The following is a 25,585-nucleotide window of genomic DNA, read 5'->3' as shown; positions in this document are numbered from 1 at the left end:
AAACCCCACTGGCCACGCTGCCTGGGCAGAAGGGACCCAGTCCCTTCATGAGTGTAAGTCTCTACAGGCATTGCGGGTATGCAGCCCCTCAGCTTGTAGCTGCCATTGAGCTGATGAACATTCTGGCATCTATGGGAGTTGTTTGAGAACAGAATCCCTCAAAGTGGTTATTATTATTTATGGAAGTTTGAGAGAATTTTCTGAATTCCAGAAAAAGGAAAGATTATGTTATTTTTAACAAATAAATTTTATTGATGCATTTTGAAAAGCATAAATCCACACCAAGTATACAATCAGTAATATCTGGTATGGTCACATAGTTGTGCATTCATCTCTTCATTCATTATTAGAGTATTTTCGTATTCCAATAAAAATAATAATAATAAAAAAATCAATCAGACAAACAAAAGCTCATCACTTCTCAATCTGTCAGTTCTTCCCCTGCCATACATAGCTGCTACTGTGTCCATCTCTCTAGCTTATTTGTGTTGATATTTTGTAAAACAGTCTGATATATGCAATATCACTCATATTTGTCAAAATAATTCCAATTATGTGCACTGCATTAATGAATGGATACTGAAATGAAAGGATTACAAGAGCCCTGTGCCCAAAGGCAATAGAAAACTCTCCTCTGGCACCAGCACACCCACTGAGACCTCAAGACAATTTGGGAGAATTGACTAAATTAGGATAGTTCCTGCTGAACATTGGTCTTTACCAAAGCTACCCCAAACGTTGCTTGGCCTCAGCCAGAGAGCGATGGTAGCAAGTGGCTCTGCCTGCTGAACATTGGCTTGTTTGTGGATGCCCTAATGCAGGGCATCCCTCCTCCAAGGAATGCCCCATCCCCCCAGGGCTGGAAGGCAGCCTCGAGCATCACATCATAGCCAGGGCCAGCCTCAGCTGCACCCATGGCTGAGATCCCAGCTATTCAGAGAAGGTCTTCCCAGGGCCACCTCAGCTACTGTGCTGAAAGTAGGGGTATGTGGCATGGTTTGCCCTGAGTTCTTCATTAGATCTGGGAATGAGACTCCCATGGTCAGGGAGACCCCAGCCTTGAGCCCAGGGAGCTGTCACACATAATCTAGAATCTCCATATCCATCCCTTTTTCAGTCCTGTCCAAGGGATTGAGAGTCTCTCCCTCCTCTTCATCCTCCCCTACTCATCTTCCCAATAATCATACATCAGCTGCCCTTGCCCACCATCCACCTTGGCTGGGCTAGAGAAGAGAGCTGGAGCCAGAAGGACACAAGGCCTTGCATGTCCTCAGGGAAGGCTTTCTGATTGGTCCCCTGGTGCACTAAACCATGTCCACAGGTCACCTGGAGAACCTGTGTAAAATGACAGGTGTCAGGGATCAAGCCCTCAAGAAGCTGCTTTGAGAAATATGGGGTGGAACCTGGGAATCTGTGGTTTTAATATAGGGACAAAAATCAAAATAGACAGGTTAGAAATCCATTTACCCAAAAAGCCTTGGGCAGGCTTCATGGTCACCTGAAGATAGTACAAGCCATTTTGTATAACTGCACTTTCCTGGTGCAAGCATCTGTTGGGCAATGAATCTCGGACTCCAGAAGAAATCAGCATTCCTATGGTGTGATCCCATTTACTAACAGGACATTTGAAGGTCCTAATATTATATAAGGTGTGGAATCATTTGTGAGTAGGATCTTGAAGACCTTACAAACAAAGGAACTTGGACATAGAGCCACAAGCCAAAAACCAGGAGAAGCCAGAGAGATGGGGGGGGGGAGATAAGGAGAAAGAGGGAGGGTGAAAGGGAGAGAGAGAGAGAGAAAGAGAGAGAGAGAGAGAGAAAGAGAGAGAGAGAGAGAGATTGTCATGTGATAGAGATAGAAATGCATCTACAAACCACAGCAGAATATTACAGACTCTCAGAGAAAACAAGCACAGCCAGTGCCTTGGTTTTGGACTTCTAGTCTCCAAAACTTTGAGCCAATAAATTTCTGTAATTTAAGCCAACAAGTGCTGTTGAGGCAGAATCCCAACTGGGACACCTCAGGCCTGCCCCAAGAACATGTCTGAAGGTTCTGTAAAGACCAGTGTCAGAAGAGATCAACATTTTATAGGCACTGAAGCTTTAACGTTTGAGAAGTACCACCTTAATGAATGACAGGTACAGATGTTCGCAGCCCCATGTGCCATGGGCCACTGCATCTTAATCTTCAGGTCCATCCTTAATGGTCAAGGCCTCCTTTCCTCACCTTACAGTCCAACTTCAGTCATGGTATGGCGGTTTGAAATTATTTTATGAATCCCAAAAGGAGAATGATTGTATTTTTAAACTAATGCATTCCCATGGGTGAAATTATTTTACGAATCCCAAAAGGAGAATGATTGTATTTTTAAACGAGTGTATTCCCATGGGTGTGGTGACTTTTGATTGCATTAAAAGCATTTGAGAGTCCTCTGATTAGATTAGTTGACAAGATTGCTTCAGGCCTTTGGTTTGGACTATGTCAGTGAGGCCTGACTCAGGTTGAACCTCTGCCCCTTGCTGGGTCAGATATAAATGGAAACACAGAGATACATAGAAAGACACAGGAAAATTATGCCACCATATTTGATACTGCAATGCCGGGACTGAGGAGGAGACCCAGTGAGAGACAAGCCCTGTGCCAGGTTTGCCTGCAGCTGCAGAAAGGCAGAGAAGTCAGCAGAGACATCTTGCTCCCCCTTGTGGCAGCTGATTTTGGTGAGAAAACACCTGTTCAGGTGCCTTGAGTTGGACTGTTTGTAGTGTTGTGAGCTTTTACCCCAAATAAGTCCCGTAAGAAATGCTAACCCATTTCTGGTTCTTGGCATCGGAAGGCCTTTGGCAAACTAGAACATGTGGCCTAAAGGGGCTGGCCCAGCACACCTGTGCTCACACTGCCCACTAGTCAGGCTGCTCTTTGCCCCATGCCTGTCCCACCACCTGAACAATGCCCAGGGTGTCACTGAGCTGCCAACTCCTCCAGGAAGCCTGCCTTGATGTGTCCCCTCTGGATTGGGTGACTTTCCTTGTTCCAGTCACACCTTCCTCTTGTCTCTGTGTTAGCATTTACCATATTGTTATGCCCAACTCTATCCTTCCCCAGTTGTCAGCAAAAACAGAGCAGTGACAGGGCCTGACACCCTGTGCCATGGTGCTGGACACCCAGAAGGCACTTCACAAAGGATTGTTGAGTGACTGCATGACTGAGGCAGTGGAAAGAAAACAGATTGAGAAGGCATTCCCAGAACCACCTCTGAGCTGTGTATCACCAGGCTGGTAGCCGCATGCTGGTGAGCTCCTGAGGAGGATTAAATAACATAAAGGCCAGAAGCCCTCTCTGGGACTGACCTGCCTGAGCAGCTGCTTGACTCTTCACACTGAGACTTGCAGCCAGCATGATCAAACCAGGGAGATCACTGAAGGACCCTCAGTGTTCAAAGCAGACACTGAGGCAGGCCTCCCATCCATGGCAGGTGCTCAGTGGCCCAGGCCTGGGTGAAGGGAGTTCTTGTGCCCCCTCAGCTCCCCAGCTCTTGCTATTCTGGGTGCTGTGGTCAAGGAACCCTCCCTGGTGTGCTCCCCCACTCTGCATTCCAGCTTCATGGGAGCCTCCTTCAGCCTTAACCTGGCCAAGGCCATGCCAACATCTGACCCCCTGCCTGCAAGGCTGTTCTTCCAACCCACCCACATCCTCGGGCTCTTCTGTAGAGCATGGATTGTGCAGTCGCGGTGACTGGGGTTGAAACCCACAGCAGGAGTAGGTCACAGCCTGTGTCAATAACCCTGAACCTCAGGTTTCTTGAACGCAAAAGGAAACCAGTGACTCCATCTCAGGAGCGTGTGTTGTATTGGGGGTTAAAGAAGGGGAGCTGAAGGCTCCTCAAGAGTTTCAGCGGGGAGCACCCCACAGAGCATGCCAGGGACAAGGCCCTGCTCAGGAACAGGAACGGGCGAGAGCAGTGCACGTGAGCCCATGTCGGAGGCTGGGCTTTCTCTCCTAGAGCTGGAGGACTTGATGCCAGGGCTGCCTGCTCACCCACCAATGGGGGACAAAGGCAGGGAGGGCTGGGAGGGCTCCTTATCTGCGTGAGTGTCCCCAACTCTCAGCGCTGGTGGTCTGCCTCCTCCACCCTTAGCTCCTCCTGCCCCTCTCACATCCCGCTGGCATTTGTGAGACACTGGGTGGAGTTCAGGTGCCCTGGGTCCTCTCCGTGAGGACACTTGGGAGGAAATAGGAGAAGCACTTGCAAGGCTCACCTGCTTTCTTTCCTGCTGAGACTCACAAGGCTGTGCCCACCTCCAGGTCTGTCCCTTGAGGGCACCTCTCTCCATGTCCTGCATGAACACACGCTTATGCACTTCCACTTGCAACCAGACAGGTGCCATGTGGAAACTGAGGCCAAGAGGCATGCAGGAATGGTCTAGGTGCTCTGAGGTACGCAGACCACCAAGGGTAATTTAGGGTGACTTACTTCTAGGAAGGGTTATACCCTTCCTCCTGGTTTGCTTTCTGAATGAGGGCTCCTTGAAGACTGGGTCCACTGTTCAGTAATTTCCCTTATGAGGCAGTTTTCCTTTTGACATCCCTGCATGGCCCAGTGCAAACATGCCATCATGGCCATGGACCATGGGGCTGGGGTTGGAGGAGGAGAGGACCCCAGGGGTGTGAGCAGGGGTAACTGAGGAAAACTGGAAGCAGCTCTGCTGCTGGCCAATGCTCCCACTCTTCTCACAATGCCCATGGACTCATCCATGGGGATGGGGAGAGATGCCAAGCTGATGGGCAAGAGGATCACCAAGGATCCAGGGGCCTGCATGACTGGTGCTATCCCCAGGACAGCCTTGAACTGGCAGGCCTGGTTCAGAGGGGCTCTGAGCTTCTGGAACCGGGATGAACCCCTCCCTAGAGAGGAAGTGGCTCCAGGAGGGAGGCCTCAGTCTCCTCCTCTGTCTATTGGGGTGTTTACAGTGGGTGACCCACTAGGGATCCACAGACCAGGGAGCTGTCCATTCACCCTGGCCCTCCTTCAATTTCCCACTGCTCTTCCAAGGGCCTAGGAGAGCTGCTGCCTTGAGGATATTCAAGCAAGCTGTGTGCTCACTCCTGTGGGTAGCCTCCTGGAGCTGCAGCGCTGATGCTGGGCAGCAGGGGGCAGGCAGCCACAGCTCCAGCTGTGCCCACTGTGCCTGCTGCAGCCTCTGGAAACTGGGAAGCATCATCCAGAGGCCTTTCTGGCTATCCACCTATTTCAGACACAACATGCACCTCCCATCATTTGCAGCCATCTCCACAATCTGAGCTGGGCTGAGGCTGGTAAAGGGCCTCTGAGAACATCTCAGTTATTCATACAGTGACTGTGCCAGGAGCACTCACCCTGCAGCAAGCTTTGTGTTCAGTCCTGGATGTGGAGTGAAAAGAATCCCTGTGGCCCCTGCCCAACAGGATCTCTGCATCTGGAAGGGGAGGTGGACCAAAGCATGAGGCAAACACAGGTTCAAGGAAAGAGCAAGTGGCATAGAGAAAGCTACACAGGGTGCTGGGAGGAGGGCTATGGCACCATCAAGTGGGGGGGGGGTGGCCCAAATGACATATTGAAGTGACATTTTCACTGTGAGTAGAAAGATGAGAGGAGCCAGCTCTGTAAATGTGTGGTAAGAGGGTGCCTGGGAGAATGCACAGCAGGGGAAGAAGCAGTGGCAGAGGGACGGTAGCACTTTGATATGGTCATGAATTCTGAAAATAGATATTGGATTATGTTTTTAATCTGGTCTGTCGCTGGGTATGATTGAGTTATGACTGGGGCTTTGATTGTGATTCATCCACATCATTAGGCCTTTGAGTCAGCACCACTTGGTGGATGGGGACTCACAGATAAAAGGCATGGCAAAGGTCAGATTTGAGGGGTTTTGATGTTTGAGTTTTGCTGTTGGAGTTTGATTTTGAAGCCTTAAGCTGGGGCCCCAGGAAGTAAGCTCACAGAGGAAAGAGGAGTAAGATGCTGGAGGGGAGGAACCCAGGAAGCCCAAACCCTCACAGACATCAGCAGCAATCTTGCTCCAACGTGAGAGAATAGACTTTGGTAAGGGAAGTAACTTATGCTTTATGGCCTCGTACCTGTAAGCTCCTACCCAAAATAAATACCCTTTATAAAAAGCAACCAATTTCTGGTATTTTGCATCAACAATCCTTTGGCTGACTAATATAGGGACCTTGGCCAGAGGAGGCTAAGAAGGCCAATGCTGAAGGCAGAGCCTCACCTGAGGCTTACCTGGGGGAGCAAGTGCTTCCCAGCTCTGCTGTGTTGATCAGCAAGATTCACATTGGGATGGTGTCCAGAGAGGGAGACTTCACTCACAAGGGAGAGTGGTGAAGACAGAAAAGCACTTTGTGTAAGTCATAGCGGGACATCCACATTTAGCCATTTTGTTGAGAAGTGTGTCCCGAGGCCAGGACTGTCTCCAAGGGGGGTTCATGGGGCTGCTTGTACCTGGAGGTAAAGATGTCAGGGAAGGAGGGCACAGGCAGAACAGCACAGAAGTTGAGAGGACGCACTTGCCTCTGACCCTCAATATAGTGGGAAGCCTCTGGAAGGATTTCTGGCCCAGCAGCAATATCTGACTTTCATCTCATTTCAACCACATCAAGATACAGACTGAGACAGCAATCCAGGAGTGGGAGTGAGTTTATGAAGATCCCACAGCCCTGCCCAGGGCTGATTTGAGTTATATTCAATGTTCCCTCCATCACCTTCCTGTTTATTCCATGTCTATATCTGTGAATTCAATCTGTTACACAAGACTATGCGGTTTGCAGTGTTTGCCCCACATTGACTTCATCATGTGCCCAGGAAGCAGATGCTAGAATGATTCCCAGTGTATTGGGCAGGAGAGTTGGGAAGCCTCAGAAACTAGTGTGGTATCACAAAACTGAAAAGAAAAGGGAGCCAGGTCTGCACCCAGGTGCATCTCCTCCCAGCTGGGGCCCGAGCTGAACACAGGCCTTCCAGGAAGCTGTGGGGAGGGACGTGTGGGCAGAACTTTGACCAGTTAACAAGATGATCTGGGTGAGGGGATAGACAGACAGACATGCAGAGGGAGTTTTGTGGAGTTTTTAGTCCTGAGAGGGCACTGGGAAAGGGACTGAAGGAGGTGACCTCACTGCCTTTGTCACAGACCCAACAGAACTTGGAACCCTGGTAACCAGGCCCCCAGATGCCAGAGGCAGCCCCTTCCCAGCTCACTTGGCAGGAGACACTCGAGAGAGCAGGATGTTCTCCTGCTGCGTTCGCAGACCCCGAGGCTCAGGCCTCAACCAAAGTAGGAATGAGTCCTCTTCCGGTGGCTTTCGAAATTGGCTCAGGCCTCAGCCACAAAGCCCCAGGTCACTGACCAGGAGGTCCCCAAAGGTAACATGGGGTGACCTAGGAACAGCCAACTGAGCACCTGCCACTACTGAGCTCCTGCCTTGGCAGCCCCATGTCCCATCCACACCCAGTGTGGGGAGGCATAAGCAGGGGCCACGCTGGGAAGCAGCAGGCTGTCAGGGATGGGAACCCAGTAGGTCCTTCCCTGTCACCTGCCAGGCCATGGCTGGAAGGGTGGGAAGGTGTGTCTTGGGGGTGGCTCTCATGTGGACCAGTGTTAATCCTGAGCCCTGAACTGTCATCTCCTCTCCAATGGGGCTGCAGGGAAAGGGTGACCTCCATTTGGGCCTGACCTGGATCTTGGCTCCAAAGAAGTGCTGCATCCCCTGTGGTTTGGGGAAGGCCTCTCACTGACCCTCTTGTCCCACCTGCTGGGCACTGTGTTTGCAGAACTCCATGCAGATGGTAGGGGAACAGCTGGAGGAGGGGCTCGTGTACGCCGTCTACATAGAGAAGGTGCAGGTCCGTCGAGGCCCTGGCCAGGGCCAGCGCTGGTACCAGGTGGGAGTAGGGATCAATGGGGTATGAAACAGCAGGGTGGGGGGGTTCCCCAGAGCCTATCTCCCATCTGGCATTCCCCACTTTCTCTCCCAGGGCTTTCTCCCCTGATGTGCCCAATAGCCCACTTCCCAAGGAACCTGGGGCCCCCCAACCCTCCACCACACTGCCACTCCATGGACCAGGGGGAGGTTACCTCAAAAGTTTAAGAACCTCAGAAAGGAGGCCTTAGCAGGGATTTCCCTTCAGGGTGGGATGAGGGTGGGCCCACATGAGATCTGTGTGCATTCGGCTGCTGTATTTCTGTTTCCACTCCTTGGCCCCATGTCCCCGGGCAGCAGTCTTCATGACTGTCCTCCCACACCTGCCCCAAGCCACACAGCTCCTCTCCTTAGGAGGGTTCTTGCCATCTCCCATGACCATCCTCTTGCCCTTCTCAGGTCAGGAGCTGAGGCCTGACTTGGCTGCCAATATTCCAGAAGCGAGGAGGCTTAGAGCAGCAGTTTGGCCTTCAGTGCTGCTGGAACTGGAACATTCCTTTCCTTTTCCCCTTTCAGCACTGGTGCCCTGTGCACCAACCATGGGTCCTAAGCAATATTCCCTCCCCCCACCCTGGTAGAGGCTCTTTGGAATGGGGGGCGGGGTGGGTAGAGGACACACAGACAGCCCTTTCACCAGCGAGGGACACGGGAACTGCCTAAGGCTGGAGCAGCTCCATCACCATTGGCTGTCTCTGTGGGTGGCAGCATCCCTGCAGCCCATATGGAATTGTCTCTTTGCATTTTCCTTTAGTTTCCTGGTCTTAGTTCTGGGTGGCAAATGGCATCATGTTGTGGCTTTGGCCCCATGAGCAGTGGAGGAAGTCGTTTACTGACCAGGTGGGTCTGCCAGACCCTGAGGTGTCAGTTCAGCTCCTCGGCCCTGCAGTGGGGTTCCTCCCCCCAGGGACACCCAGGCCCTTGTCCTTTGCCAGGTCTGGAGTCTCACCTTTCAATTACCTCCTCACCTCCAAATCAAAAGGAGGCTGAGGACCTTTCTCTGCTGGAGGCACGCACGTGACCCTGGCCTCAAGGCGCTGAGGGCTTGGATACAGCAGGACTGCCCAGAGCCCCAGCCCCACCCGGGGGTCCCCAGCTCTGCCCCTCAGCACATGTGACTCTTCTTCCCACCCTAGAGGATGAATGTCTGGGCCCGCTCGAGGGAGGAGCACCGCATGGTGCGCATGGTCAAGGCAGGCCCGTGGGAGAACCTGGCCGAGCACCTGGTGCCCGCCTTCCAGGAGGGGGACCTTGTCTTTGTAAAGACCTTCCTGGGGACATACCGTGTGTTCACCACCACCGAGCAGGTCCTGCACCTGTTGTTCAGAAGGTGAGTGCCCGCCCCGTCCCTGCTGACTTGACTGCTCCACCCCCAACTTGTGTCTCAGAAGTGTCATTTCACCCACCGGCCTCAGTTTCCTCCTTGGGCAGGAGGGGGGTCAGGGTACCTATCTGCAGGGTTGATTGTAAGGACTAAGAGGGAGGATGCATGGAAAGTGCTTCCCTGAGCCTGGCTCCCTGGGCAGGGAGGCTGGCGGGGCAGGGGTGTTCCTTAACAGGATTTTCCTTCTCCCAGTGAAGAGGCTCCCGGGCTCCCCCCCTTACTGACCCCGAGTTTCCTCTTTACTCAGGGAGTTTGAGGTCCCTTTTGGGCCTCTGACTTTGGTGGGTAAGAGGAAGGACCAGTGTAGCCTGTCAGAGGGGTCCACGCCCACCCTATGTCTGAGAAGGTGCCACTTAGGGCACTTCTTCATCAAGTATATACATCAAGCGTCTACTAGGTACAGGCACTTCCTTAGGCAGCTTCACGCAGTGAACAAAGCCAGTCAAAGTCCCTGCCCTTCTGGGTTCCATTGGAGTTGGGGCTGCAGGCTGTAACAGGTGTCACCTTAAGCAGGGGTACTCTCAAAGAGAGTCAGCCGTGACATGCCCACGTCTCCCCTAGATATGGACGGAGCCTCCGTGGCAGAGACAGGCAAGGAGGAGGCCTGGAAATGAGGAAGTGAGTGCACTTGGGGGAGGGGGAGGGGCTCTCCTCTCCAGAGACCAGTGTTGGAGTTTGGGGGACAGGTGGCAGGGAAGGACTGGGCAGAGCACAAAGCCCCGCCCATCTTATGAGCTCCCTTGAGAGTAGAGTCCAGAGGGCTTTCCCCTCCACTTGGAAAGGCGTCAAGGGAAGCTGTGGGTGGGGTCCTGGGGTACTGGCTGCAGAGGACACTTGGCCAGCACAGCCCAATCACACCCCAGGAGCCCAAACACCACCTTGTGCAGACCCACAACAGGAGGTGGTGAGCAGCCAGCTCCAAAGCTGCCCTGACCTCACTCCTGTCTGCCTGCATGGATGGTAGGGTGGCTGCACTGCTGACGTTTGGGAGGGCAGTGTCAGTGGGAAGAAGAGACACACACGGTGCATGGCAGAGGATGAGGCAGCTGTGCAGGGCAGAAGTTGCTTGGGGGGAGGGCCACGAGGGCCCGGGGTAGGAGGACAGATCTTCTTCCCTTATCCCTGACATACTGAAGAAGCTCCCACTGTGTGTCCATGCCCGGCTATGGAGAGAGCAGTCAAAACCTCTCCTGTCCTTATGGACCTGATTTTCCAATGGGAGGGTCCCTGGGGCAGCGTGGAAGGAAAGGCCCGTGTCTGACTCTGCTGCCCCCTCCTGTCCTCAGCACCGTCTCCTCACTCCTGGGCACCTGGATGGACCAGTATGCTGAGGATTTCACAGAACCTCCAGGCTTGCCCTGCCTCAAGCTGCTGGTGGGCTACATCCAGGTGTATCTTCCTGGCTCTACCCTGGAGTGCCGAGCCATAGCTCTACTGTCATGGAGGAACCATCTGGAGTCCATTGAGGCAGAGCCAAAGGGTGAGGGCGCCTCAGGATGGGAGCATGTGAGCTTGTGGGGTGAGGACCAGGACTGGACCCATAGGCAGGGACTACCAGGGGTTGCCACCAGGTCAGGAACAAAGAGGAGCCCCAGAGAAGTCACCTGGAGACTGATGTCTGGGAAGAGTTTTGGGGGCTGGATCTTCCCCAGAAGGTAGTGGGAGCTTCAAGTGGGAGCTTAAAGACACTTATCTTGGTTTGGAACTTACCTCTTCTGCAGCTCATTTGTCAGCCCCAGAGCAGCAAATGCCTCCAGGACAACATCCACTGCCAGTTCCACCACCTGTGGCAGTCACAGGGGAACTTCCAGAGCCTGAAGAAGCTCCATCTCCACCTCTGCTGCCAGCTCCTGAGTTTGTCCCAGTGCTTGGACAACAAATAGAGCCTGAAGCATTAGGTGATGTAGCACCAGCTCCGGAGCTGAAGGTGGCTCTAGTACCACCACCACTTCTACCCACAGTGCTAGGGCCTGTGACACCTGTGGAGGTACCATCAATGCCGACTCTGATGGTAGAGACAGCTCCATCCTCAGATGTTCCCCCTGCAGCCATGCTGGAAGAAGTCACATCACCATCTCTATCACCAGTTCCTGAACTGGAGGCACTCCCACCGCCACCTCCAGTGTCACCTACACATTTCAAGTCAGTGCCCTTTATGGAACCACAGCCTCTTAACTTGCCTTCAGCAGCAATGGCTCTTGAGGGGGAGGCAAGTCTGGCACCACCACCAGAGCCAGTGCCAAGGCTCGACCCAGCACTGGGGCAGGCCACAACCCCAGAACCTTCCTGCACTTGTACTTTGCCTTTGGAAATCAGGCTGAGTGAGGAGAATGCTAACCTCCTGGCTTTCCCTCCGGAGCTGGTGGCGCAGCAGCTGACCCGAATGGATGTGGTGAGCAGCTGGACATGATAGGGTGGGGCTGGGAGGCTCTTCCTTCTGGGAACTGCTGCTCACCTTACCACCCCCTGAATCAGAATCTTAGGATCTGGGTTCAAACACTGGCTCCACTCCCAGAATTTCAACCTGGGCAAGTTTACTACTCCCTAAGCCCATGCTTCACTCCTCTGGAGAGTAGATATTGGGCAGTAACCATCTCTGCCTCATGCACTGACTGGGAACATGACATGAGAGCAAAGAAATAGAAAGCCTGAGGGGGCTTCATCATGGAGGCCTGAAGGAGCTCACTGTGGTGCAGCCAACCCCATGGTGTCCCACACAGTGCTGGTGCTCTCCATCACATTGACACGAGATAGGCCCTTATGTGTACTGGGTCCTTAGGCAGGGACCCAGAGGCTTGGGTCCCCACAGGGACCATGCACCTGACCACATGGCATCCGAGGATGCATTATAATGAGGGTTGATGGTGCTACCTGGGCCTGTGGAAGTCTGAGGCACCTTGGGGGCTGGGGGCTGTGAGATGGACTTGAAAATGGAGCTCTCTCCCCTGCAGGCCTTGGGGCTGAGGACTCTAGAGTGCTAGGTCCCGTCAGGGAACAATGAACACACCCTGTCCTCAGCCTGCCAAGCCCCACCTGAGACCCCTGGACCCTGGCTTAGGTCAGGAGGGCCTAGGGCATCTGAGCTTGGCATGGTTCCTGACATCCCCTCCTCCCCAGGATCTCTTCAAGAAGGTGGTGCCCTATCACTGCCTGGGCTCCATCTGGTCCCAGCGTAACAAAAAATGCAAAGAAGAAATGGCGCCCACCGTCCATGCCACCATCACCCATTTCAACCGGGTGATAAACTGCGTCTTGTCCACCTGCGTTGGGAACCAGAGCATGAAGGACCCAGCCAGAGCCAGGGTGGTGGAGCACTGGATCGAGGTGGCCAGGGTATGTTCAGGGGGCTCTCTCTGGTGTCCTGAAACCCCACTTTATACTTATTGGCTCTCAGGACCACAGGCCCTCCCGGCCTGTAGCACAGTCCTGCACTATCCTCCCTTCCCAACAAGGCTACCTCTTCAGGACGGCTGTGGGTGTCACTCTGTGTCCATGACGTGCCTCAGGGCCTCTGTCAGTGTCTATCTCATCCTGGGAGTGGATATCAGCTGTGGGAGCTGAAGCTGGAGCAGGGGGACACTCACACCCACTCTCATGGTGTATCTTTCTCCCTCCCAGGAGTGCCGAATCCTCCATAACCAATCGTCCTTCTATGCCGTCATCTCTGGTCTCCAGAGCTATCCACTCCTCTGTCTATTGAAGACATGGGAGGAAGTTTCCAGGTGGGCAGGCCTCTCTCTAGGGGACATAAGATTGGGCCAGGGACCTGGGGAAATCGCCACTTAGGGAGTCTGGGAGGCAGCAGCTCCTGGGTAGGGCCAGGCAGATTGTAGCTCTGGGTCTCCATATCACCTGAGGTGAGCTGTTTTGCCTCAACACCGCTTCCCTCCTCCATCCCTTATGGAGTGGAGCCAAATGGGAGCATGTTAAGTGTTAGCTTCTCAGCAACACACTCTGTCCAAATGAAAAAAGCATGTGCAAAAAGAGCTGCTCATGGAAAGGGATGGGAGTCCCTGCTGTGCACACATGAGAGCTCAGCTCACTAGTCCACACTGTCCTGCAGTGCTCAGATTTACCCAGTTTCAACACCACCCACCCAGGCAGTCCGAGTCCCGAGCAGCTAAAAGAAGGTGGTTCAGCCCTTACTACCCCCCCCACTCCAACCTTTTCCTTCCTTCTTGCCCTCCCCCAGGGACAGCTTCTGCCTCTTTCTGACTCTGTCAGAGATTTACTGGAAGGAGCACAACCTCTCCCATGGCAGTGAGCTGATCATCAAGGTAAAGAGGAGGCTGGGGTCAGGGCTCAGGAGGTGGGGTGGTTAGTTTTTCACTGAAAGTTTCTGTGAAAACATCCAGCCTGGCCTACTCTGGAAGAAGATGAAGAAGGATGTTTGGCTCATGGGCAGGGGGAGGGGATCATTGTAGGGCTCAGTGCTGTGTCCTCACAGCATGGATGAAAAAACGGGCTCAAGAGAGCAGTCCGCATGCACAAGGTCATGCTGGGGACATTGTGCACGTGGTGGCAGCAGATTTCCCGCAGTCCACTATTCCCAGGTGCTCAAGACCCACGGGACAATGGGTGAGGGGGAGGGCCTCACTGACCTCATTCTCCACCCTGGCAGAGGTCCATCTCTAAATTCTCCACCCTGGAGGCAAATCCCCAAATAGTCCAGAGGCAGCACCAGCAGCAAGAGAGGAGGGTGAGTGTGCCTGAGGCCAAAGGAGTTGGGGTGAGGTGGCCTCCAAATCAGGATGGGGGCCCTTCTCAAGCCTGTCCCTCCAGTCCACTGAGCCTGGAAAGCCTCCCTTCAATGTCCCTTCTCCTGGCCTTAGGATGGTGAGCTGTGGGAATCCTGGGGTTCTCCTTGCAGCCAGTCAGAGCAAGAGCCTTGAGGAGCTGGCTCAGGGTGGCTGGAGTAGGGGAGGGGTACACATGGTTACTGAAGAAAAGTCAGTCCTGGGAGGTGGCTGCAGAGAAATTTGGGGTCTTTGGAGGCTTTAAGGGGAACTTAAGGGTTACAGCAAAGTGTCCTAGAGGAAGGCTGGGTGGTCCCTGGAGTCTGAGACTGAGGAAGTCTTGGGGTCTTGGGGGCACCTGAGAGCCTGTGCTCATCCCCACCCTATCCAATGCCACAGGGTGACATCCAAGGTGTGGTCCCATGCCTGAGAACTTTCCTCACACAATTTTTGCTTTTGGAGTATGCCATGCCAGAGTATCTGGATGTGAGTTGTTCGGGGGCCAGGGTAGGGTGGGAAAGGGGCCCTGAGGCTTGGGTGGACAGGTCCTTCTGTGAGCCCTGAGCTCTCAGCAGTGAGCACATCATGTCTCCTGGGAGCCTCACAGATGCCCTGGGAGCTGGGGTGCCATGAACTTCTTACAGAAGAGTAGATGGAGGCTGGTCCAAGGGGCCTTCTCTCCATTGGTTCATCACAACTTGGACTGGAAGGTCTCTGTCACCACTCCCAGTCCCCACTAAAGGAAGCGAGGGGCTTGCCTGAGTCCATCTGTGGTCTGGGCTGCCCAGTGCATGTTGAACCTGCAGTAGTAAAGCATGACAGGGGCAGAGGGGCAATGGGCTTGGCAATGGCTAGGAGCCCCTTTATGATGAATGCAAATTCTCTGCCTTCCAGGGAAGGAAGATCAATTTTGAAAAAAAAAGGAAGGTGAGTAGCTGTGGCCATCACTACAGGGGTGGGGCTGGGGTGGGGTCAGGGTGATAAACAGAGACCCTCCTGGGCAGGACCCCCCAGGGCTGCTCATAGCTTCCTCTGAAATTGAGGGGGATAGTGGGTGGGGTTGTGCATGGGATGAAGAACAGCTTCTAGGAGGATGAGCTGTGTGAAGTCAGCCCTGAGGGCAGGCAGAGCCTGGAAGGGAGTGAAGAGGTGGGGGATCCACAGGATTAAAACCAGCCCCTGGACCCCATCCCACCCAGCAAGCCCACCCAGGTTTTGATGATACATCTTCCTTTCCTTGGCCCCAGGAATACCAGATGGTGGAGGAGCTCCAGCAGCTCCAGGCGGGCTGCTGCTATGAGGCCCTTGTGCCGCATGAATCATTTGGAGCCTGGTTTGCGGCCATGGAGCAGCTCAGTGAGAAGGACCAGTGAGGTCAGGACAGAATCAGGCCATAGTAGGAGCGGGATGGTCCTGGTGGCTCCTGGGTCACCATAAGACCCTGCAGTTGGCTCCTTTCATGTTTGAAAACCTGTCCTGTGGGTTTGGGTCCATTCCTTGCTCTCCAGGATGCAAGAATTGTCAGGGACCTCTCGTGCACTTCCTGTCCAAGACCTGGACTCACACAACCTCCCAGGTGCCCTCTTCTCTTTCCATGTAAAATAGCATTTAGAGACCAAAATCTACACATGAGAGGAGGATTTTGCTACCAGATTTTCTTTACTTACAGGCCTGTTCAATAAAGAGAGCTAGAAGCTCTTTTTTATTTATCGAGAAAGTGGGTTATTTCAGATATAGATCAGGGACATATCAGGGAAGTGCCTGCCTGGCCTGGCCCACTGAGGTTGGGGTGAGCAAAACTAATTGGCCAGGCAGACCTGGGAAGGGGGACCCTGAGCTGGCAGGCATCAGGGCCATTTAGAATTTCCCCTTTTGGAACTTGGGTCCCTTCTGCATACTCCCCAGAAGGGCTGAGATAGCTCTGTTCTTCACCTTGGCATCCACAGGTGTGTTTTGCTTCAGGAGAAGAAGATGGTGATGGGCTGAGGGTCCATAGTGTAGTAAACTTTTGCACTGTGTGGGATCTGCAGCACTGGGGGGTGGGACAGAAGGGGGGTCAGCTGTGCCCTGGAGGACCCCAGGACACCCCAACACTTGTGCCCACATGAGAGAAGGCCCCAGCCAGGGACCTCAATTCCCTATTCCAACTCCAGGACCATAAAGGAGCCCTGGGAGTGACACCTGCCTGAAGGAAAGACTCTGCAGAGGTGCAGCTAACAATGAAGGACACTTATTTAAAGAGTGACTCTGACTCCTAACTGCCATCCTCAGAATGGAGCTGCCATGAGATCATGTACTCTCACCACCATGCCCTGCCAGCTGCACTGCTCAGGATCTAGGGGCTGAAATTGACTTTCTAGAACCCAGTGCACATACACCAAATCCAGCACTACCCAGGACAAGACCACTAAGGCCCAGCAAAGACCACCTGAGCCAGGCCTTCCGAGCGGGATCCTAAAGTATTTACACTTTGACCCTATTTTCCAACTGTCTTTGTGGCCTAGAACAAGCTAGAGAGAAACACCAGGCTGGAGTGACTGCTCTGGCTTCAGTGACATGGCTACTCATCTCCTTTCTTAATTGCTCCAGTCCTCAGTCTTCCTGTTCTGTAGGACAGGTCCTTCTGCCCTATTTCACACCTCCCAGCTGCAATTTCTCATTTCAAAGATGGGAGAGGATTTCGAACCTCCTCCTAGGAAAGGTGGGAGTTATTTTACTTTGCCTGGGTTAATGGCTGGGAGAGGAGGATCAGCTCACTGAGAATAAGTTACCCTCACTGTGCACAGGCATGCTATGTGTGCATTCGATGCTGAATTTTCTCTCCCCTACGGGGATAAGGAGCAGGCCCAGGAGTGTGATTAACTGATCTAAGAGCTCAGAGTCAGGAAGTCTGGCTCTGGGTCAGTGCTATTCTGGATTCTTTCACTTCCCCACTTCCTAGAATACTGAGGGGGCTCCCTCGAGCCTCCAAAGGGGATCGAGGAGACTTTGTCTAGTTTTCACTATCATAACAAGATGGTCTGTGCATATTTGGCACTTGTGTCCATCAGTCATGGTGCTTTTGGAGGTGCAGTATCACAGAACACCCTTCAAGTTGAGCCCCTCTTCTTCACCATCTTGTGAAAAGCCCTTTCTTTGGGAACCTCAATGGTGTTAGCTTTGATCTAGGTTCCCAATGCCTGGGTCTCATCCAGGGAAGGGTACACAAGGGAGATAGAGCAGATAGGGAGAAGGTGCTGTGGGCCCTGTGGGCTGCCATCGGCACCTTGTTTTTGGACAGGGTGCCTTCTCACCCTGCTGTCAGGTATACTGGAACCAGTGGGCCTCGGATCTTTAGGCTGTGGACAGGGCTCATGCCTACCCCCTCCAACACCACCCTCTCCAACACTCCTCCTGATTTACTTCGATTGTCTGATATAATTTGCACCAGCTTGTAGTCTTCTGGCTTGTCTTGATGCAGGCTGTGTTCTTCCAGGGCCTTGCTGATCCCGGCTAGAGCCCTATCTTGGCTGGTCACCTGTGGTGGATCAGGGACAGACTCTCAGGGCCTGAGTCCTAGAGCCTGATCCCTCACAGTGCAGCTGCCAGAAATCCTATGAGCCAAGTCTATTCAGGGTGGGGTCTATAGGGGCCACATGCTCTTCCCTTGGACCCACAAGAGATCATGGAATGAGGCCAAGAACTCAGGGGCCAAAGAGTGACCATGCAACAGACTGTGGGAACTGAGGAGTGAAATCTGACCCTCACGCTCTCACTTCCTGCCTCCCAGTCATGGGAGATGGTGTTCCCCTGCCCTGCCCCTGACCCTCCAGGACCCCTCCAGATAGCAGTGAACACCCAGGAAATAGCACACATCCAGTGTGAACCCAAATGTCAGAGAGGAGGTGGGGCTGAAAGATATGCTACAGGTCAGCAGGACTGCCCTGGGCTCCAGGATGCAATTGTGGTCAGCAAGGTCTAGAATGCAGTTACCTTGACATGAGGGCCAATCTGGAGACAGGATCAGGACATGGGTCAGACAAGTGAGAGCTTAGTGAAACTACCCCTGCTCCTGACCACAAGAGAGGAGCACCCAGGGTGGTTATGGAACAAGGTTCCTAGGCCCAGTCTCTGTGCAGGGGGCCAGGCGTGGCTCCATATGCACATCCCATCCAGCATCTACCCCTGCTCACACCTTCATGGCCACTGTCCTGGGGCAGACGCGGTTGTCCATGCTGGTCACAGCAGCAGCCCTAACTGGCTGGTATCTGCATGCATCAGCTCAACCTCCACTTTGAGGCCAAAAGTCACCTGCTATCCCTGTTCTCCTCTGACCCTTCAGTGGCTCTGTCTCCCCCCATGAGAAAGTCAAGCTCTGTCTAGCAGTCACAGGGCCTGATGTGACCCACACCTCTTTGGACCCACCTCTTCCCCTTGTTTCCTGTTCCTTCAGGCCCTGGGCTCCTGGCTGATCCAGGGGCTGTCCAGCACATGTCTTCCTTGGGCCTGGTGGGCTGTCCCCTCCCTGATCCTCTCTGGGCCACCTCAGCAAGCTCTTCCCAGGCTGTGCTCACTCCACGTGCCAGCCTCAGCCCCTATGTCCACTATCCTTAGCCCTGACTGCCATTGAACTCACACTCTTCCTGCCTCTGCAGGTGGTTGTCTGTCTTTCACCATCCACCAGGAAGTCTGCTCCATGAAGGCAGGGAGGGAACATGTCCTTCCTTATGTGTCAACTGCCTGAACCACTGAGGGGCCCCAGGGGATTTCCACATGCCCAGCTCACCAGGATATTCTTGTACTTGACGTTGTCCTCATACAGGTTGATATGGACAATGCAGCAGGGCCCCCCTTGCCATTTATAGAGCACACGTGAGTAACCATGCATGTGGTTGGTCTGCATGGCCCTGGATTGGATGGAGGGAGATGAAGAAGGCATTCCTCCAGATGCTGATGTGACTACGGACGAGTTCTGTGATGGGGAATACAAAGATAAGCAGAAGGTCTGGGAGCTCAGGGCAGCCCTGGGCTGCTCTAGAAGCTCCTATCAGTTCTAGAAGTTCTTTAGCAGTCAACAATCATCAAGACCTTTGTGGATGGGGGTGGCAAACAGGTACAGGGAAGGGAGGGTGAGGGGACGGCCAACAGGGAGAGGAGGTGGGCATTCACTTTAAATTCCTGGCCATCTTTGGAATCTGAGACATGGTCCAGGTGGATTTTACCTTAGAACTGGAGGCATCAGCTGTATGTATAGGACATGAGTCAGCTGCATCCCTGCTGCTGAAGCCTTGGCTCCACCTGTGCTGGATACTGGAGTGGATGGTGCTGACACCACTGGATTCAGGGACATGGTGGCTGGAAATGAGGGTCAGCTTACTTTGGGGGCTTCCCCCAGGATGCAAACAAATCCCTACACAGCTCCCACTGCACCCTGCTAAATGCTCTGACTACCTCAGAGATCATGCAGCATCATCCCATTTCACAGAATAGGAAACAGGCCCAGGGATGGGGCAACTTGCCCCAGTCACAGGGTTGTTTTGGTATAGAGCTGAGATCCTGTGGCTAAATCATCAGTCTTCCCAAGCCCATGCTTAGCCTGATGGTTCCCTGAGTTGAAAGACAACCCACCCTTAATGTCCAGGACAGGGAAATCACTTTTTTCTCTAAAGCTTGATGCTTTCCGGTAGGTGTTTGGCTTTGAATCTCTTACTGGCCAACTGGGATGGGGGCTCTAGCTCCTGAGACAGGTGCTAGCTACAGCACAGAGTGGCAGCTGTGAGCTTCCCAGAGCCACACCTCATGTATCCCTCCCGGTGCCCACACAGCAACTGTCATTTACATGCCCCAGATGTCTTCAGGTAAAGGTCTTATGGTCAAATCTGGAACATTTGGTATCATCATAGCCAGAAAATACCAACAACTCCAATGGCCATAAATGATGAAGGCTTACAGAGAATGTAGTTTATGCATCAAATGGGATATTCTCAGCCATACGACATAATGAAGTAGAGATACATGCTGGAACAGAAGGGGCCTGAAGAACATAATGGTAAGTGAAAGAAGCTGGACACTAGTGGCCACTTACAGGATTCCTTTGGTATGAAGGTTCCACACTGGGCAAATCCACACAGAGAAGATAGATTAGAGGTTGCTAGGGGCTGGGTTGAGGGTCATAGGGGGGGAGTTAGTACTATTGGATCCAGGATTTCATTTGGAATTATTGAAACTTTTCTGCGATTAGGTAGTCGTTATGGTTTTACAACCTTCTGAATACACTAAATACTCTGACAATGGCCCTTTAAAAGGCTAAAGTTATGTTAATTTTTTTTTAAAGATTTATTTTATTACTCTCCCCTTTCATCCTCCCCTCCCTCTGTGTCCATTCGTGTGTGTTCTGAGGCTGCTTGCATTCTCCGCGGCACTGGGAATCTGTCTCTTTTTTTTAAATTAATCACAGATAATTTTATTTTTTTAAGATTTATTTATTTCTCTCCCCTTCTCCCCCCTCACCCCAGTTGTTTGTTCTCTGTGTCTATTTGCTGCGTGTTGTTTGTCCACATCTGTTGTTGTCAATGGCATGGGAATCTGTCTTTTTGTTGTGTCATCTTGCTACATCTGCTCTCCTTGTGGGTGGCCCCACTCGTGGGTGGGCTGCACTTTCTTCATGTGGGGCAGCTCAATATGGGGTGCACTCCTTGATCGTGGGGTTCCCTATGTGGGGGACACCCCTGCATGGCATGGCACTCCTTGTAGCAGTGCTGCATGTGGTCCCGCTCACCACATGGCCAGGAGGCCCTGGGTTGGAACCATGGACCTCCCATGTAGTAGGCAGGCACTCTATCAGTTGAGCCATGTCCATTTCCCTGGTGTGTTAATTATATCTCAGTAAGACCGAGGTGAAGTCCATACTGGAAGTCCATAATATAGTTTGCACTGAGTGGGCCTGGACAGCTTGTGAAATAGACAAACACCTGCACATTCACTGCTGGGCTTAAGAAAGCCTCAGGGGCTTTCAGAGACTAGAGGATTGGGGAGTGGCCAGGTGAGTGGCTCTGACCCTGGCTCTGATCTTTGCCCTGGATTGCATCTGTCCCCACCCCCTCCCCACCCTGGCTGGCCTCCTGGGAATGGCATCTCCCCTCATTTATTTTGTGTGGAGCTCAAAGAGTAACTTCTCCTTACCCTGAGCTTCTGTGCAAGCTGTTTGATTCTGTGAGTCTGCCACAGGGAAGAAAATGTCTTTGTGGGAATTTGTGAAACAGCAGGTGGTGACAGTTGTCAGGCACTACTGTACTGGTTGGTAAACTACCATGGCCTTGAGTCCCCCAAGCACCAGCCTAGACTCCCTGCCCCTTTTTTGGGACCCCAGGACCTCCCTATGATCTGTCACCTAAAGGGTTCATGCTTCATGGCAGGGGCCTCAGGACCCCGACCAGGACTGGTTTTCTTTGTCTTGACCAAGCTGCCTGCGTAGCTCCTTGTGTGCCTCTGCCCACTCTCAGCCTTGTCCTGACTACCTCAAAACTAAATCTGTAGCTGTGGGACTACAGAGAAAATCCATCCACAATTCAGAAAAACAAAGGAGAGAAGGTACTCTCAGGCCCTAACATTTCTTAATCTCACACTGGTCCCTGATCTTCTCCTTCCTGCTCCCCCTTGCTCAGGCCTTTAGGCTCTCCTTGGGCTGAGAGGCCACTGACCAGGCAGTTCCTTCCCTGCCTCTTCCTCTCCTCCAGCCTCCAGAACCCCAGGAGGCCACATCACTGCTGAGGAAATCCCTCCACACTGGGGTACTCTTGGCAGCAGCCTCAGTCAATCCCTCACCCCAGGTGTGACCCCTGATCCAGTCTTCCTGGGGTTTCTGCTCACCCACCCCCAGCCTCACAGAGCAGGCTGGCCTGTGCTTCAGTGGAATTTGTTCTGTCTCTCCCCAAACAGGGTGGTAATGATGAATTCATCCTTGCCTGTTGCACAAATCTGGGGCAAGTTTTGTTTTGACAACACCCAGTGTGTCTAGGGTCTTTGTCTATTCTGATAGGCTAGGATGAAATATGCTGATTACCACCCCAATACAAGAAAGTTTACACACACACTCACATAGGACCATGGGGAACGGACAGAGAAAGGAGCCAGCCTTGCCAAGAGTTCATTTTAAAGAAACCTCTGTCCTCTCAAGAAAACATTGCACTGTTGCTATCTTAATTTTCAAGCTACTGTAAACCTTTTCTTTCATTTGACCCATGAACCCTGTGAAAAATATTTGGATAGACCTTCACATTGACACATTGCTTTTTTTAAAAGCTGTTTCCAGAGAGCCCACTTATTCCTAGCAAATACCAAGGTCTACATTTTCTTTCCCATCTTACATGTGAAGAAATGTGAGGCCCAGGGAATGAAAGAGACACATCAGAGTCTCAGCAGAGAGAAGAGGAGCTGCCTTGGGAACGTGGGCTTCTAAGCCCCAAGCTCCATTTTCCTTTTCCACCATAGAAATAGATGAGTGTGGCTCCCAGGCAAGTGTGGCTAAAAGAACCCAAATTTAATGTAGATGATTTCTGTTTTTACCATGCCTTCTTCTATCCTATGTTTAAAAAAGCAAAGCCATTTCAGTCATTGTGAGGCCAGGAAAAATGAAAGAACCTAGTGGCCACATCAGGAAGTCACAGTTGCCAGGAAATAACAGGTGGGGGCATCAGGGAGCTAATTGGAAGCAGGAGCCCCACCAAGGTTGCCCTTTGGCCTACAGGTTAAAAAACAAGATGGTGTGGCCCTAGTGCTCACTCTGCTGGCCAAAGCCTATCCAAACTTTAACTGCTCATGTCTAGGAGGCACCAAGGCCTCCTGGGGGTGATGGGTGGTTGTTTGCAGAAGGGCCCCAGAAAGACCCTGTGTCCCCAAGAAGGGGAGGGAGGGTAACTTAGAAAGGAGTTTTCCATGGTCAGTGGAAGAAAGAGTAGTTGCATGTGTGCTGGAGGTGGATTCAGTGGTCTATGTGGGTGGGGGTCAGTCCCCAATGCCCCCAGATGTTTCAAGGGTTGTGGGAAAAACAATGACCACTTTCACTATACAAACATTGAAAGGTAACATTTTTAAGCACCTAAAGGAAGGGTGTGGCTAATAAACATGGCTTGCAAGCTGAAGAGATGAAGGAGTTGAGCCAAGAAGTAAGGTGAGAAATTCAGTTAAGAAAGATAGAAAAGGTACAGTGAGGCAGGGAGGAGAAGGTGGGGCATGAGAGGAGCTGAGCTCGTGTCCATGGGAGACAGAGAAAAAGAGAACAGCCAGGCACCAGTCTCCTTGTCCCACTGTCATCTGCCCTATTCTTACCCCAGGGCTACAAGAACTAGTTTGCCTGGGCTTCTGCTTCTTGAACCAAATTACTGGGCAACGTAGAATTTAACCAAGAGTGGGTGCCCAGGGACTTTTGAACCCGTGCTCATAGGTGCATGGGTTTTCCAAGTGATCCTATCTGTGCATCTCCCTAAAACCATTGCTGACAATAAGAAAAAGGTGGCTTCTGAGGATCAGGAGTTGTGATTCAAGGGATGCCTGCATCCTGGAGGTTCCCAAGGTCTCTGCAACATCCCTAGTGTCATGTATGATCCTGGACACAGGAGGAGTCAGCTTGGGACACAGAAGAACAGCTACTACTGGCTCTCCACCTCCTGAGATTTGATCAGTTCCTTGAAATGTCATCACACTTGTCCTCATCCACTATGTCTGCCCTTGTCTGGAACCCTGGATGAAAGAGGAGTTGATAGCACTGAGATGAGCTTCCTCCTTTGTACTTATCTTGCTTAATAAGACCTCACACTTCCAGACTGAATGTCAGTGCTGAAGGATCTCCTTGTCCTCCATTCATCAGGCATAAGGAATGCCCTCTGGCACATTCGGTGGAACAAAGCTCATTTGTCACCTCTTCTAGGAAGATTTCCCTGGCATTCCACAGGCAGCATGAACAGTTTCCTCCTCCAAGTTCCATAGAACATTTCAGGTCCATTTATTAGAATACTCATGCCCTTGAATCACGGACAGTTGTTTTCCTCTTGTTGTTCCTTCCTGTGGACTTCCAAGAGGTAGTCATGCTTTATCCATTCAAACCCCTCCTAGCCCTGGTGTACACAGGCACCTGCTGGGCACTGGGATTCAGTGCTGAGTGGGACTGGATCCTGTCCTTGGGGAGCTCAGAAGCCATTGGGGAGGGATGTTTAGATTCCCTGCAGCAAGAACACCGAGTGAGGCCTCTGCTGATGGCAGGACCGGGTCCTGGGAGCCATCCTGCATCCATGCAGAGGAGCCTACATGGAGCTGGAGCTTGGTCAGCCCTGGCTGATGGCAAATGTGGAGGCTTGGTGGCAGTGGTAGCCTTAGATCTTGTTTAGGTTAACTCAATCCAAGACAGTGGTAGGGAAGGGACTACAACGAGTACTCCTGACCTCAGGTCTATTGGCCACTCCAGCATGATTGTTACCAGTAAGTGAAGTTATAGCTAAGCAATTCATCCATCATTTGCCTCATTTCTCTAGTCCTGCCAGGGGCCCACCATGTTACAGCCCAGAATCGGGGAAAAAATTGGAAAGGATTCTTTCTCCATGGAGCTGACAGCTTAGAGATGGGCAGGCAGACCCTGCACAAGACATCACAAAATATCACAATATAGATACCAATCACTGATACTTACTGGGAGTTTAGGATATATCAGGCACTAACTTTAAAGTGCTTGAACTTCATCATCAAAACAATTTGGAAGTCAGAGTGTACTGCCCTCTTTTAATATAAATAAGGAAGCTGAAGTACAGAGAGGTAAAGGAACTTGATCAAGTTCTCAGCACTGAGAAGTGGTACACCGAGGGTTTGAACACTCTGAGCCCCAGTTTTCTAACTCTATAAAGGTAGGATTACAATGGTTAACAACAGGATTGGTTTAGCATCAGTGCTCTATAGCGATGCTGGAATTTCAATGCTCTGCGATGGCTGAAGTGGGCAGAGTCTTACCTCTGTCCTCTTCTTGGCATCCTGGGCCCTTTCATGTTATGCTCAAGGGATTTTAAATAGTCAGACATTGAGTGAGTATAACTCAGTGGGTGACCACCTGTTTCCCATGAAGAATTCCTGGGTTTAATCCCAGGAACCTGACAAAAATAAAAATAAAAAAAAAGCATTTGGTAAGCTTTGGGCTCTAAATAAAAGGGAAATCCTAGGCCTCAGGGCATGGCATCTGGGTCCTCCTGACCACCCTAAGGCCCTGTAGCCCTGCACCAGATGGCTCTCACCCCTCAATCCTCTCCTGTGCCTCCCTGTTCCCATGACTGTGCTCCTGTGTTTCCCACCTGGAATCTGTTCCTACCCCTGCCACCCTCCTTCTGGAGGCCACGATCCCGCTGAGCCCACCTTATCCCCGAGACCCTGTGCTGCTTCTTCATGCTAACACCCAGCCCAGTCTGACCACTGGCCATGGTAAGAGATGTCTCAGTTCATGCCTTCTTGTCCTCCTAAGTTGGTGGCCAGGATCACTGAGTACTCC

At 52.2% G+C, this 25,585-nt stretch overlaps 2 protein-coding genes across 2 annotated transcripts; one reads left to right on the top strand and one right to left on the bottom strand.

The window, feature by feature from the left end:
• Nucleotides 1-231: 231 nt before the first annotated feature.
• On the bottom strand, nucleotides 232-19,461 carry LOC131275525 (ral guanine nucleotide dissociation stimulator-like). The gene is made up of 5 exons (XM_071211293.1): nucleotides 19,284-19,461; nucleotides 18,848-19,033; nucleotides 17,485-17,599; nucleotides 6,272-6,490; nucleotides 232-5,456 (listed from the first exon to the last, which is right to left on the bottom strand). The coding sequence occupies exons 2-4, from the start codon at nucleotides 18,998-19,000 to the stop codon at nucleotides 6,351-6,353; spliced, it is 408 nt and encodes a 135-aa protein (XP_071067394.1). The 5' UTR covers nucleotides 19,001-19,033; nucleotides 19,284-19,461; the 3' UTR covers nucleotides 232-5,456; nucleotides 6,272-6,350.
• Nucleotides 7,283-15,791, top strand: LOC131275526 (ral guanine nucleotide dissociation stimulator-like). The gene is made up of 13 exons (XM_058286207.1): nucleotides 7,283-7,408; nucleotides 7,817-7,927; nucleotides 9,099-9,292; nucleotides 9,908-9,964; nucleotides 10,633-10,826; nucleotides 11,068-11,738; nucleotides 12,464-12,679; nucleotides 12,965-13,068; nucleotides 13,539-13,623; nucleotides 13,968-14,045; nucleotides 14,482-14,568; nucleotides 14,977-15,009; nucleotides 15,330-15,791. The coding sequence occupies exons 2-13, from the start codon at nucleotides 7,823-7,825 to the stop codon at nucleotides 15,453-15,455; spliced, it is 1,950 nt and encodes a 649-aa protein (XP_058142190.1). The 5' UTR covers nucleotides 7,283-7,408; nucleotides 7,817-7,822; the 3' UTR covers nucleotides 15,456-15,791.
• Nucleotides 19,462-25,585: the final 6,124 nt, after the last annotated feature.

Source organism: Dasypus novemcinctus, chromosome 23 (assembly GCF_030445035.2).
Source record: "Dasypus novemcinctus isolate mDasNov1 chromosome 23, mDasNov1.1.hap2, whole genome shotgun sequence".
Classification (NCBI taxonomy): Eukaryota; Metazoa; Chordata; class Mammalia; order Cingulata; family Dasypodidae; genus Dasypus; species Dasypus novemcinctus.
The sequence above is the reverse complement of the archived record's forward strand: the minus strand, read 5'-3'. Positions and strand labels throughout refer to the sequence as shown.

Coding starts and splice junctions, on each gene's coding strand:
- LOC131275526 (XM_058286207.1), top strand. CDS start 7,823: ATGCAGATGGTAGGGGAACAGCTGGAGGAGGGGCTCGTGTACGCCGTC. Junction 9,965..10,632: donor GGAGGCCTGGAAATGAGGAA/GTGAGTGCACTT, acceptor TCCTGTCCTCAG/CACCGTCTCCTCACTCCTGG. Junction 14,046..14,481: donor ACCAGCAGCAAGAGAGGAGG/GTGAGTGTGCCT, acceptor CCAATGCCACAG/GGTGACATCCAAGGTGTGGT.
- LOC131275525 (XM_071211293.1), bottom strand. CDS start 19,000: ATGCCTTCTTCATCTCCCTCCATCCAATCCAGGGCCATGCAGACCAAC. Junction 17,600..18,847: donor TCAAGTACAAGAATATCCTG/GTGAGCTGGGCA, acceptor GATCCACCACAG/GTGACCAGCCAAGATAGGGC. Junction 6,491..17,484: donor AATTATATCAGACAATCGAA/GTAAATCAGGAG, acceptor CTTTACCTCCAG/GTACAAGCAGCCCCATGAAC.